Here is a 15,632-nt window from a genome sequence, read left to right on the forward strand (position 1 = left end):
AATATATCTGTGTTATATTATAAATATATGTTATGATTTTTATCTGATATATGTAATTGTTCTGTTTAAAGGAATATGTTTATCTATCAGCCATTTTATCTACCTTATGAATTTAACATAATTGGAATGGCAATGAGATTTGTAAGAGCTAAAATGATTTCTGAGGATGATCACTTTCTAGGAATATTTTCTCAGAAGGAACAAAATAACCAGATTTATGATACCATTAGCATCCTTATTTTTATAATAATTCAAAATAGAAATTATGGCACAAATTGAAGAGAAAAATGTTAAGTTACTATTTTCAAATTTGCCACCTTAATTATTTCCAGTGGAACAGAAACGCTTTCAGGAAGATGTGAGTTTGGAATTTTTTTCAACAATGTAGGGATGTGCTTGATGACCTGACAAGGTCACTTGAAATCTTGTAGTTCAAAAATGCAGCCCCTCTCTGTGCAGACAGAAGACAGGCTATGAATGCTACAGCAGCTTAGGAGAAACATGACAGGCCAACAATAGACCTGCATGCTGGGAGAAGTCACTTACTTTCCCTTGTATTCTCTTCACATGATACCACACAGAGAGTCACATGCATGTCTGTGCATGCATAAGGCAGAAGAAAAATTAATTTGCTTCCCCCACAGAAAATTTCAGTTACCTTGTGCTAAGCTGCTGGGCTTATCTTTGGAAAGTTCATCCTTGAAGAATAAAATTTCTGCTATTCTGTTTTTCGTATAAAGTAGTATGTTGTTTGCTTAAAAATGGAAAGTTGGTTTTATTAAGTATGCTTACTAGGACTATGTTCTTCAGAATATTAGCTCTGCTCCCATTTTTCAAGTGGGCTTTTTTTTTCAGTTGGTATTGCTGACTTTCTAGAACTCCTCTGAATGGGATTTTCTCAGCCATTTTCACCTTCTGTCCCTATCACATTGCACTGAATTCTGCTGCATCTGATCTGTGGCATTGCAGGGGAGGAGTGATGCAGGGCAAAACAATGGGGAACATAGGTCTTCTCTTTTTAAAAGTCATGGATGGATGGATATGTACTTCCATCCTACTTGGGGGGAAAGCCTTTTTTTTCCCCCTGTTTTCTTCTTCTTTTTTTTTTTTTTTTTTTAAATCTATGCTCTACTACTTGATGTAGTCACATTAAAAAACATGAGGACAGATTAAATTTGTCCTCAGAATTCACAGGGTCTTTTCTCCAAATTGAAAACCTTTGGTGAAGGTTGCAAAGTCCCAGCGTTCTTGGGTGCTTTGGTTTGTGTTAGGGACAGCCCATTAAATCGGAGAAAAGTCCCACAGAGACCCTACTTAGTTCTCCCCACTAACACCTAGTCTCTATGTTGTGAGTCTGCTCCAAAAGAGTGTGGGACTCTACCCCAGCTCCATGCAAGAGCTGGCTTCTCTCCTAGGAGGGGACTGACAGCAAGGAGACATCCAGCTGAGGTGACTAGTTTTTCAAAAGGGCATGAAAGGAAAACCATGGAGATCCGTATGAAATGGGTTCTGTGGTAGAGGTGAGGATAACGCTCAGTACAGCTATCATTGTATGTGGAAAGGAGAGGACTTTGAAGGAGAATTGAAGGGAGCATATAATTGGAACTGTCTGCAGAGAGAAAAAAAAACAGGTAATAGGAAACTCAGTATCATAACACCATAAAAATTATCAAATAATCTCTAGCGATCCAAACATGTATTACCCTTGATGAGGATTTCTCGATTTTGGTAGCGTTGACATTTATGGCTGGATAACATCGGTGGTGGGGATGTGTTCTGTGCACTAGACTAGTTAGCTCTCCCCTTACCCCCCAATGAGGCCTCTACTCACTGGGGCCGGCAGCAACACCAGCCCTGAGTCCTGACAACCAAAAATGTCTCCAGATGTTGTCAAATATTTTCTGGGGGCAAAATCACCCCTGACTGGGAACCTACAGCTGAGACCCATGGTTTTTTACCTTGGTGGCAAAGTGATAGAGTAAACCATCAAAACAAATGTGCAAAGGCCCATTTCCCTAAGACTGGCATTTCATCGGTCTCTGATATGGCTCAGAGTTCGATGTGTCTTTTAAGTTCCTAAGATGATGCTCTTCGGTCTAATAAGTGTACTCATCAGTTTCGGAAACAATCAGTGAAGGCCTACTATGTGCCCAGCATGGCCGCAGGCGACGAGGGGACAGAGACGAACGACACATTGTCGTTGGCCCAGACGGGCTTAGGATCGAGGGAAGCCACTCCTCTATGTTGTTGTACTCGATTCCCGTACAGCTAAACATGCAGGCCACTGTGTCAGCGCGCAGGGAGAGTAGGTAGCCTGACGGCACGGAGTTCAGGACGTCACTACCCTTCCACTGCACGGCTCCAAAGTCAGCGACGTCAGGGAGGTGAAGCCCCTGGAGCTGTCTCAGGACTTTATGCTTCTTCGTACATGTACACACCTTTACACACACACACTTCACTGCTGTGTCCATAGCCCTACAGATAAGCCCTGTACACACACACTTCACGACCATATGCATACCCATACATACAGGCTTGTCACCACTGCATACGCATACACACATGTACTTCGTACCCCCACATTCTTTACTTCTGTGTACATGTACGTACATACATACACTTGTTCCCACATACCTATGACAGAAATGCCATGTGTACAGAACCAGTCATCGCAACCGTGGGAGATGCTCTCAGTGACCTGCCCACATCACCTTCGCACTCACTGTTCTCAGACATGCCAGTGGCCTCTCGGTAGAAGCATCTGTGACTCTGCCAGGAGCTTTTCTGGTCATGGGAGCATGTTCTGCCTGTGCCAAGAGCAGGTCGAAAGTGCCATGAAGCCACCACCCCCCGAGCAGCTCTCGACCAACGACAAACAAGAGTTGTCCCACCCAAGCTAGTGAGTAAGCTGGGATACTGGGTCCCTACCCCCGATCCGTGCTGTTTCCCAAAGGACCCCAGTGAGAACGAGACCCACTGGCACTCAGCGATGCACTCTCTGTTAGATTTTGTCCAGTCTATACCTGACTTCTCTACTCCCCTGCAAACTCCCACATCAGCTATTTGAACTCAAACCTAGTCTTGGGGTTTGCTTCTGGGACAACCCAGGTAAAGACACAGCATTATTTATATAAGCTAAAGATGCAATGAAAAGAAAAAAAAAAAGAAAAGAAAGAAATGCCCCTCCACAGAAGCATGGCTAAAGAAATTGTAGCACATCCAGATAATAAAATACTGTAGCTTCTCACCACTACTTGAATCTCACCAAACTCAACTTTGAGCAAAAAATGTTACAAAACAATATATACTTTATGATGACATTAGTATAAAGTTTAACATCAGGCAAAACTAGTTCCTTGTACTAAAAGGTATGGTGGTGGCTCCCTTTGGGGAGAAGGAATAGGAACAAGGGGACCAGTAATACTCTATTTCTTAACAGCCGTGATATTACATGTGTATGTTCATATTGCGATAATTCACTTATTCTTGCAATTTTTCTATATATACAGTCCATTTAAAAGTTTTAGAAAGTCTAAACATTCATCATAGGGTCTGTGAGAAAAGCAGATTATGTAACAGGGAGGGCGGGAGTGGAGAGGGGGGTAGAAAACAATGGGGTAATAGCCATAGCTCGCACTAAAGAGGATCCCTAACCAAAGATTCAGTGGCTACCATGAGACTTCCAGCTGAAATAAACCAAGTAAGCAAAGGCTAATAGTGAGCCTGATCTGTGAATTGGGAGAGAAAGGGACTGGCATCTCACTAATTTTCACTCATTGTGCCTTCCCTCCCCACTCTTCATTCTTAGTCTAAGAGTACATTGGTCCTTGCTGAGCTGTCTTGAGGGCTGAAAACTTCAGCAGTAATATGTAGAATAGAGATAGGGAAACCAGGGTAATATGTAATAAAGCATTAGAAGCATTAGCCGTAATAACTTTTCAGGAGAACTTAAGAGAGTCCTTTTCAAAAGTCATAATACCCAAAAAAACCCATGTTCTTTCAATAGCTTTTCTCGAACACTCACTTCCACTGGACTATAGGTACTTACTAAGCATTTCTCCTATGTGAGACTGACCACCTTAGACATCTAGATGGTGCTTTGCCCCAGCAGCTAGGTTCTGTTGATAAATAACCATGAGAAATGCATCTGCAATTTTGTTCCTAATCAGTAGGGAAATTAATTACTGATACCAAGGATTCATTCTTAGTATTTCCTATTTCCTATGTCCCTGCTGCATGATGTTTGTAAATGATTGTTTGCTCTAGCCAAAGGATTTTGATTTCTTTACCTCTTGACCTCCAACAAGGTCTTTCAAGGGAGATGCCATTTTCTGTCTTTTCATTTATGTCTTTATTCCAATTCATCAAATTAGTTCACCGAAACCTCAGTGATTGCCTGGCTGGAAAATGTTGTAAATTGGAGCCATGTTGCTGTTAGTAGCTTTTGCGATCTTCATTAGTATTTATGAATGTGAACCCAGGCCGTGGCAGTAATATTCCCATTACTGAAAGCCTGTTAAGAGCCACATTATTGTCTTACCTTAATTGGACTTCTGTCTGAGAGGAAAAAATAAAGAACTGATTTAATTGTCTCCTGCCATTGACCTATGATATTTTTAAGGCACGGGCTCACCTCATCTCTACCAAATGGGCTTTAGGAGAGCTGGTCACGTTGGCACTAAACTTCTCAGATAAATCCATTAAAAATTGGGGTCAAAACTAATTGGATAATGAGCTGAACTGAGAAGTCATTCTCCTGACTTCAGGCCACATCAGGCTCCTTCTGAAAAGTTGGGACCTGATTTTGAAGAGCCAGATAGTGAAAGGACTTGAAATTAGATTTTGGAGGTTATAAATCTTTCTGCAAAAGAATTCTGCCATCCTTCCAGTTCCTTTTCCCTCCTCTCATTTGGGTTCTTTCATGCTGTTGCAACAACAAATGGGTTTCTAATGATGTTTTCTCCCTTGGTGAGATTCAACTTTAGAAATAGGCAACTCCCCAGAGTCTCCTCACTCCAAAGAACCATACAACTGATCTCCACAATTCTGGTTCACTGCACCTTATTTCCCAGGTGAGCCATTTGACTTAGAGGCAACTCTAAATGCATCGGGAAGGCAATGAGATCAATACCCTAGAGCTTCTAGCTGCTTTGTCGTTGAAATGACTCCAGCAGCACCTGAGAAAGAGCCTGGTCTTCCTCCCTGCCCCCGCACTACCCAGGCTGGGCATGTTTGGAATAACCTCAGAATCAGGATTATTCTCTCTTGTGGAATATTTGACAGGCACGGTTCATCTTTTTCTTCTAGGTTCTGCTTTCAGTCTTTGTCATTGGAGTACAGACACAGCAACCCTTCATCCCAAACTGACACGTCTGCTGACAGTGGATCTTTGTTTAGAATTCGTAATGCATTTATTTGAAGTACTTGCATGTATTTTATGTATTCAAATGACTTAGACACTAGACCATACTTTGCTGACTGTTGAACAAAACAAATTTAGTGCCAGGTAAACTGGTATTAAAAAACAAAATTTCACCAAAAGCGCTATTTGTTCACCATCCTCTTATCAAGCCCTTGTTACAATATTTGCAAAATATCATTTCTGTAAGTTACTTTGCAAGCTGTTGTGTCTGACCTTGCTCAATTATTCTTCATTTTTTTAACTTTATAGTTTATTTTTATCAAAATAATACATGCACATAATTTTTACATGAATTCAACTAGCTTATGAGAAAGAATAACTGTCTCTTGCTTCTCTCTTTTTCCAGCCACATCCATTCTCCATAGATATTCACTTTGACTCTTTTGATGTCCTCCCTCTATTTTCTCTCTCTCTTTCTGGAACTCTCGTTGATTGAATGTTGAAATTCCACGGAGTAGTCTCTAATTTTCCTGTTTTTTTCTACTTTCCTTCTCAGCATTGTTGTCAAACTTTGAGAGTTTTCTCAAGTATACCTTTCCATCCTTACAATGAATTTCTAGTTCTGCTGTTTCATTTCCAGAAGCTCATGCCTTGTTCTCTGATTGTTCCTTTTTAAGAAGATACTGCACCCACCTCATAGATGCGCGTTTTCTCTGGTCTCTCGGAGCACATTGGTGCTTTAAAGCATTTGCCTCTTGTTCCTTGTGCTGCCTCTGTGGACTTCACGTTTCTTTGTTCTGCCTGTCTCAGTCGCTCTCAGGTTAGAAGTTTACTCAAATGTGAAATTGATTGTCAATTTCTGTTTTCCTTTTTTTATTATATTTCGAATCAGTAACATATTTGCATGCCTCAAAATGCAAAAAGTCTATGAACCAATTGAATAAAATTTTCCCTCCCATCTTTGTCATACAACTGTCCTTTTCTGATTGCCCATTGGTAACCACTTTCTTGAGCATCCTTCCGGAGTTCCTTTATGCACATAATAAAAGAACAGATTCTTCTATTCTTTCCATCTACATAAAAGATAGCATATTAAATGTTATAGTATGTGTACTGCTTTTTTTTTACTTCTAATGGTGTCATTTTTAAATTTGTTATATCTCCATAACATGTGGCACACAGAACGATTCCTCATTTCTTTTCATAGCTATAGAGTACTCAATTTTCAAATTATTGATCACTTCCAATATTCTTCTATTATAAAGTTCTGAAATAAATAACATTGGAAACATCATTTGACACATATGCAAATATGTCTGTAGGACACATTCCACAAACTGGAGATGCTGGGTGAAAAGTTACATGCATTTGTAATTTTGAAAAACTATGTCAAGTTACCCTCTGTTGGAGGTACACCAATTTACCTACCTACCAGCGTGTAATAAGGCTTCTCTAGAGCCTCATTAAACAGAATAAGTGTACTTATGTAAAATAGTTTTAATGTGTGTATTAGTTTTCTATTGCCTTTGGAACAAATTATCACAAATTTAGTCACTTAAAGCAACATAGACTTATTAGCTAACAGTTCTTGGGGCTAGATCCAAAATGGATCTAAAGTGAATTGCACCTTCACATATTTTGTTAAATGTACCCTGAGTTTTTTATTGTGTTTGATGTCATTTAAATGGAGTGGTTCTTTCCCTGATTATAATTTGTATATATAAGTTATTTATATTTTCCAATATATCTTAGCAAATCTCCTAGTAATTCATTACACTGACAAGAGCAATTGATTTTAATTACATGCTCAGTCCCCAAATGTGATAATCAGGAGAAATAAACATTTGCGACATTACTCCCCTTGAATGACAAGATTAATTAATACATCTTACTGTGTCTGGAAGAGCATATTCTCACATTTTGATTTTTAAATATTTTTATTATGAAATGCTAAATCATACAAAGAATATACTTAGTTCAGTTTATGAAGTACAACAATAACATAATCACAGGAAACACTTCATCTGAACAAGAAACAGAAGATACCAAATCGGTAACCCCCTCTGCGCTCTTCCCTGACCCATCCTTCTACATACCTCCTTCTCACCCAATACGCATTATCTTGAATCCTCTCTTTATCATTCATTTGCTTTTCCTTAAAAGTTTATCACTTCTGTATGTATCTCCAAATGGTATGCTTAGTTTTGTTCATCTCAGAAGTTTATAAAAGTAGAATCATAGTCTTCTCACATGATACTGTTTCTAAAATACATCCATCTTCTTTCCCATAGCTGTTGTTAGTTTTATTTCACAAAAATATGATATCGTGAATAGTACACAAAATATTTTTTGGTGCCAATTTTTTGGAAATTGAAGTTGTTCCTACTTGTGTTTCCCTTATGCGCAGTATTAACACCATTCATCCACATGTTCCTGGCACACATGTGCAAGAATTTCTCTAGGGTACGTGTGTAAGAATGTGATTTCCAAGTAATAACAGATACACAAGTATTTAACTTTACTACCAAATTGTATGCTCCAAACTGCTGTGTATGGGTTCCTTTTGCTCTCTGTATTTTGATGTAGAATGTGCCAAGTTTTTATGGGATAAAAGTTTGTGTTTTTAATGAAATGCATCATATAGTAAATTTTGGGGTCCATACAATCTCTAGTGCAACTATTCATCTCTACTGGTGTAGTAGGGAAGAAGCCACAGATAATATGTTAACAAATGAGCATGGGTATGTTTTAATAAAACTTTATTTACAAAATAGGTAAGAGGCAGAATGTAGCCCATGGGCTATAGCTTGCCAGCTCCTGCTGTATAGATACTTCAGTATAGGTATTTCATTTTTTAATAATTTTAATAGCAGATGTATTACCAAAAAATAAATAGAGACAGATAAAACAAATATGACAAAATGTTAACAATTAGTTAGTTCTAGGTGAGCCCAATTACTGTGGTGTCCACTGTACTTTTCTTTTACCATTTCGGTAGGTTTGAAATTTTTCAAAATATAAAGGTAGGGAAGAAAAAACTGATGAAAGTCTAAATATATTCTGTCTCTCTGCTTTAAAATATCCTCATGAAAATAATGGCAACATTCTGTAAAAGCAGGAGCTAAAGGCCTTATTTATGATCCTTTAAAAATGTATTAATGGTCAACATTTTCCAACAATTAAGAAAAAACGTGGGAATTGAAACGTTATTACTATAGACTCAGGAATAGGAATCACTATCAGAATTATGTTAACATCAAACTCAGTTTCTTTATTCTATGCTTAACAGATCATTAAAAATTTTAGAGACTCCTTTCATATATCACAAATAAGTGAAACCTTGAATATTTTAACACGTTTTACATCAAATGCAAGAATCTCAGATGTGTTATTAATTCTGTTAACCTCAACTAGGCAAAGAGTCTCCCCCAATATTCAGTTGATGATATTAGATCATTTCCAGAAAAGATTTGTAAGAGGAATGTTTTCTATCTCTAGTGTTTATACTGTTAGCTCACAGGCCAGCAGTCCTTTCGGTAAACCTTTCCAGCTCAGAACACACAAAACAATCATTTTTATCATCTATCAAATATATTACTTTTAAGAAACTTAAAAATATTTGTGAAAATAATGAAGAACTTAAATTAAGACTGTAAAACATATTCCTTTTACAAATCTTTTACAGAATAATCTAACATCAATTGAACATCGGTAGAGATTGATTGCATAGTTGAGAGTAAACAAATTAATAACACATCTGAGGTTGTTATACTTGATGTAAAATGTGTTAAAATATTCAACATTTTACTGATTTGTAACATGAATGGAGTAACATATAAAAGGAGTCCCTAAAACTTTAGTGAATTTTTATAAGCATAGACCAAACAAGGTTAGTTTTATGTAACATAAGAATTCTGATACTAATTCCTACTCCTAAAAAATATAGTAATAAGTGTTTCAACTCCTATTTTTACTTGTCCCAACAGATATTAAAGCATAGTCAAAAGCTGTATCAATGGCAAAAAGACTGTACCACTGTGGAAAGAGATCAAGAGAAAAAACAAATAACATAGAGTTAATTATCATACAGTTTCATATCTGGCAAGTGCTAAAAATAAGTGGAAAATGATCATTTTATATTTTTATATTACTTTATAATTTTTGTTTATAATTTACAGATTAAGGAACAGAGTCAGAAAGGTTAATTTGGCTAACTATTAAAGGACAGAGATGAAAATCACATATAAACCATCTAAATCCCAAACTGTGCCTTCATCTACCACATCCCTCTGCCTCACTATGAGCTCGAAGCCACTTCACAGCTAGAATACAGACACACACAGACGTATGTGATGGGGTCGTGGAATGTGGCAGAAAGCTAGGTAAAGTTTAGTTAGTAAAGCTGAAGGGAAAAAAAAATCCAAAAACCAAAAAAACAAAACAGTTGAATTGCAAGTGAGATAACAAAATCATTAAGAGAAGAAAAATCATAAATGAGGAATAAATTTGGCATACTGGACCACACTTGCTAACAGACTTGATATGTGGTGTGAAACATTACGGTAAACCACCCAACACAGGCCTCCAGGGGCACCTATGAGCCCTAAGCAGGAGAGGGCTACTTGGTAAATTGTCAAGTTTTCTTTCACCAAGGACCCAAGTAACTCAATGAGGGACTCTTCTCCTTCATAAAGCATCTCGCCCAAGAAGGGTAAGATGTTTCCCCACTGGCTGGAACAACGTGAGCCCCAGAGAAGGTGGAAGGGAGTTCAGGGAGAAGACAACAGAGACAGAAAATCCCTGCGGAGTAAGAACGCAGTGTCCTCCAAATTCCATTTTCTCATTCCCCAGTAGGGTTGTAGCTGCACACATTAGCTAAGCTACATTTCTCGGCCCCTCTTGACACTGGGTGTGCCCCTGGAAAATTCATTTCCACTGAATGAGATGTGAGTGGAGATATGTGCCACTTCTAGGTTTACCCTTTTAAGAAGTAGGGACACCTGCCTCACGTTCTCTCCTTCCACTGGATGGCTACCGATGGGGAGGAGACCCTGCAAATTGGCACAGCCTCAAGACGGAAGGAACTCGGGTTCCCAAATCACCATGTGGAGGAGAGACACCCACAAACCAGACCTCAGATGGCCTCATGAGGGAGAAGTAAACGTCCATTGTGTTTGAGCCATTGAACAATTTTGGGTCTATTTACTGACACAGGCAAGCCTATCCTAACTAGTAGTCTGTCTGTGCATCAGTAGATATCAGCAACATCCTTCTTCTACATCCAATGAAAGCTTAAAGACGGACAGTGTGAGATATTAAGCACACAGACCAAAGCAGGGAGCATAAAAATGGGTGATCAGAGTGGCAGCAAACACTGGCAAGAGAAACAAGATGAACAAACAGCTGGAAGACAGGAAACCTAGATGCTCGGAGATCTGCTCCTCTTGAATCCTTGCAGCAAGCTGTGAGACAGGGAGAGGGTTCCTGACTCTGTATAGTCAGGAACCAACTTTAATGCACTGTCACCTAGCTCCCGTATACTGTTGGTGCCTTTAAGATATCCAGGCCACATGTGTTTATGCGAATAGAAGCAAGCTACATAGAGCATGAATATATCCCAAAACATGAAAATATTAGGGTTAAAGGATTATGGGTGGGTTTCCATTCTTTTCCCTTCTGAATTATCTGAACTGTTTAAAAGCATACCATGTGCAGCCACTGTAGAAAACATCATGGAGCTTCCTTAAAAAATTACAAATAGAAATACTATATGATCCAGTAATTCCACTACTTGGGTATTTACCCAGAGAAAACAATAACACTAATTCGAAAAGATATATGAACTCCTATGTTTACTGCGGCATTATTTACAGTAGCCAGGATATGGAAGCAACCCAAGCATCCATTGATAGATGAATGGATAAGAAAGATGTGGGGTGTGGGGTTCATTGGTTTTACCATGTATACCACAATGCAATATTACTCAGCCATAAAAAAAAGAAATGAGATTTTGCCATTTGTGACAACATGGATGACCTCAAAGGCATTATGCTAAGTGAAATAAGTCAGAAAAAGACAAATACCGTATGATTTCACTTGTCTGTGGACTCTAAAAAGCAAAAATCAGACTCTTAAATACAGAGAACAAAATGGTGGTTGCAGAGGGGAGGTGAGTGAGGGGATGGGGATTAAAGGTACAGAATGGGATTAAGAAGTACAAACTTCCATTGTAAAGTGACTAATTCATGGAGATGTAAAGTATAGCATAGGGAATTCAGTCAATAATATTATAATAACATTGTATGGTAACAGATGATAACTACACTTACCGTGGTGAGCACGGAGTAATATATAGAACTGCAGCATCATCATGCTGTACACCTGAAACTAATATAACATTAAATGTCAATTATACTTCAGTGTTTAAAAGTGGTTTAAAAAAGCAGCATACCGTACATTTGTAATGAAAAGCTTTTTCTTCATTTTGAAAGAGAAAAATTCTTCCTATTAATTCTATATTTTCATGAAAACATTTAACATTTTGGTGTCTATACACCATAAATATGTAATAAGGATGAGACACAAGTTTTGCCTGATTCCTACTGTGAAATCTTTGAGGGAATGAATATTCACACACCACAGAGACTATGACTATGTTTGCCAGTTGCCCTGTTACATAATCAGCTCCTTTGAAGGCAGGCGCTGTATTGCGCTCATGATTTTCCCTAGCACTTGGCACACAGGAGGTACTCAGAAATGTTAAGTGAATGAATTCATAAATACACGAGTACTCTAGTAGCTTTTAATGTGTAAACTCAATGGTAGTCAATTATTTCAGCCTTGGAATCCCTGTTTGCTGTTTTTTCAGTTTTGCTAGGAGTGGGACATAAATTAATTGATCTCACCTAAGATACCTAAACAGTGTTCTTTTTTTTCCCCCTTTCACTTCACGTGTCACAGCTCCATTCAACCCAAATAAAGGTGTGGATAGCATTGTCAAGTTTGACACTTTTGGAGACGGAATGGGACGATACAACGTGTTCAATTTCCAGTACGTGGGTGGCAGGTACTCCTACTTGAAGGTTGGTCACTGGTCGGAAACCTTATCACTGGATGTTGACTCGATCCACTGGTCCCGGAACTCAGTCCCCACATCCCAGTGCAGTGATCCCTGTGCCCCCAATGAAATGAAGAACATGCAACCGGGGGATGTCTGCTGCTGGATCTGTATCCCCTGTGAGCCCTACGAATACCTGGCTGACGAGTTTACCTGTGTGGACTGTGGCCTTGGGCAGTGGCCTACTGCAGACCTGTCTGGCTGCTATAATCTTCCCGAGGACTACATCAAGTGGGAAGACGCCTGGGCCATTGGGCCAGTGACCATCGCCTGCCTGGGTTTTATGTGTACCTGCATAGTTGTGACTGTTTTTATCAAGCACAACAACACACCCTTGGTCAAAGCATCAGGCCGGGAGCTGTGTTACATCTTGTTGTTTGGGGTCAGTCTGTCCTACTGCATGACGTTCTTCTTCATTGCAAAGCCATCGCCAGTCATCTGTGCACTGCGCCGACTAGGGCTGGGGACCTCCTTCGCTGTCTGTTACTCAGCCCTGCTGACCAAGACAAACTGCATCGCCCGCATCTTTGACGGGGTAAAGAATGGCGCTCAGAGGCCAAAATTTATCAGCCCGAGTTCTCAGGTTTTCATCTGCCTGGGTCTGATACTGGTGCAAATCGTGGTGGTGTCTGTGTGGCTGATCCTGGAGGCTCCAGGCACCAGGCGGTACACCCTCCCAGAGAAGCGGGAAACAGTCATCTTAAAATGCAATGTCAGAGATTCCAGCATGTTGATCTCACTTACCTACGATGTGGTCCTGGTGATCTTATGCACTGTATACGCCTTCAAAACTCGGAAGTGCCCAGAAAATTTCAACGAAGCCAAGTTCATTGGTTTTACCATGTATACCACATGCATCATCTGGCTGGCCTTCCTCCCTATATTTTATGTGACATCAAGTGATTACAGAGTAAGTCTTTGAATCGTTTCTTCTTTTCCTTATTCCCTTATCCTGCCAATGTTCTGTTATATAGGATTTAAAATAGACTTATTTCATCTCAGTTATTAGGTTAATTGTAAACGCCATGATGAACCACCCTATTATATATGGAAATTAATCCAATGTTTTAAAAGCACTTAATTAGTGAATACTATGTGCAAAGCATCGTACTAGGCACTGAAAGTAAAATAAACATAAATGACATGGTCATTCAAGCAATCTATAATCTAGTAGGAGAAAAATGTAACACACGCACCCACCTAAAACTTTTAATTACATTTAGAAAGTGATTCCCCAGAGGGTAACACTTAAACCCACTAAGAACCAGGTGAGAATACTTCAAATAAAACAAAAGAGGACCTGGCTGCCACAGATTAATCTGTAAATTAAAAGAAACTTTCAACATTAAGCCAATATCAGATCTAAACACTTTCACTCAAGCTTCAAATAAGCATCATTACTTCTCTAAAATAGATTAAAATAGGGGTGCCTGGGTGGCTCAGTCGTTGGGCGTCTGCCTTCGGCTCAGGTCATGATCCCGGGGTCTTGGGATCGAGTCGCGCATCGGGCTCTCTGCTCTGCGGAGAGCCTGCTACTCCCTCTCCTCCCTGCCTGTGTTCTCTCTTGCTGTCTCTGTCTCTCTCTCTCAAATAAATAAATAAAATCTTTAGGAAAAAAATAGATTAAAACATAATGTTAATTTGTTATACTTGTTCTACGATTTTAGTTCCTGTAGATACATGCTAGCTATATATATATATATATATATATATATACACACACATATATATATAAATCCTTGAATTAGTTAAAAATATTACTGTACATATCCAAGTAATCTAAGTCATTATTCATAAGGTCTTTAGTAATGCATAGTTCAAATTTCTGGGCATCAATATAATTACCATCTCTTCTGAAAGAAACAGTTCATCATTCTATCATAATTCCTCAAATTGTTGGAGCCATCCATCAGTTATTTCTGCATTTATATTTCTGATTTTAGTGTCTTCCATGGACTGAGGATGAGAATTTTTTTCTCTTGAGGCAACTGATTTTATTCTCCATATTTCTTAAGTTGTCAGAAACTTTTCCAGAGGCAAAATGTTTCCTTGTTACACCATAATTTCACAAAGTAAAGTGCTTCTGTAGGCTGTAACAGTCCCCATATCTTGTTTAACAGCAATTCCTATATTACCAAAATCTTTAATATTGCAGCTCAAAAAGAAGGTAAAGCTATTTAAAATGTGGCCTCAAGAGACCAGCAAAGCTCAATGTTTCTCATCTTTTATTTATTTATTTATTTATTTTTTAAAGATTTTATTTATTTATTTGACAGAGAGAGACACAGCGAGAGAGGGAACACAAGCAGGGGGAGAGGGAGAAGGAGAAGCAGGCTTCCCGCTGAGCAGGGAGCCCGATGCGGGGCTCGATCCCAGGACCCTGGGATCATGACCTGAGCCGAAGGCAGACGCTTAACAACTGAGCCACCCAGGCGCCCCTGTTTCTCATCTTTTAAATGATTTGCAACCATGTGACTCAAACTACAGACTAAAGGAAGAACAGGGAAAATAAAGAACTTAAGTTCAGGGTCGGGGTAATGGTCAGGCATGCTACGACCACCTGTAAAAAATTTTGAAAACGTGTCAGTAGAGAAAACATCGGAACTGAATCAGCAAAATCAAAGGTCATATCATATGAGCCACAAGGGAGTTAGAACTGAAGAGTGTAGGGATTAAGATGGACAACTAGGGCTAATGTATTTTAGTGCTGTCATCTCCATCCTTTGTCTGTATGCACACATCCACTCCTACAGATCTGGAAGGACTTAAGTTCTTAGGAAGCTATCTTCAGCAGACATGATTTAGGGTATGGGGACTGTGAACTGATTACAATATTAATTATTTAACCCTGGATATATGATTTGAAACTACTCATTCTCCAGAAAGCTACCAAGAAAATAGAGCAGAAAATACTAAGAGTAAACAAATAGCATTATGAAAATTTAATTTTATTGTGTGTATTAACATTTATTTCTAGAAGACAAAAAATGACTTTTTTCCCCTCACATGATAGCAACATAGGAGCTCAGCTGACTCAGTGGGATTAGCGGACGATACCAGAAGTTCCACCACACGGCGCAAGGCAAAGGGGGCACAGGTGGCAGAGCATTCTCAGCTCCAGGCTAATTAAGGCATCCGATCACACTGAAATCA

General features: G+C 39.0%; 1 protein-coding gene across 1 annotated transcript in view; it reads left to right on the top strand.

Moving 5' to 3' along the window:
* Positions 1-15,632, top strand: part of GRM3 (glutamate metabotropic receptor 3) — a 225,784-nt gene that overhangs the window by 187,425 nt on the left and 22,727 nt on the right. Inside the window, exon 4 of the mRNA XM_036064732.2 lies at positions 12,323-13,389. Within this exon, the coding sequence (XP_035920625.1) occupies positions 12,323-13,389 (1,067 nt within the window). The remainder of the gene's footprint in view (positions 1-12,322; positions 13,390-15,632) is intronic.

Source organism: Halichoerus grypus, chromosome 12 (genome assembly GCF_964656455.1).
Source record: "Halichoerus grypus chromosome 12, mHalGry1.hap1.1, whole genome shotgun sequence".
NCBI classification, from domain to species: domain Eukaryota; kingdom Metazoa; phylum Chordata; class Mammalia; order Carnivora; family Phocidae; genus Halichoerus; species Halichoerus grypus.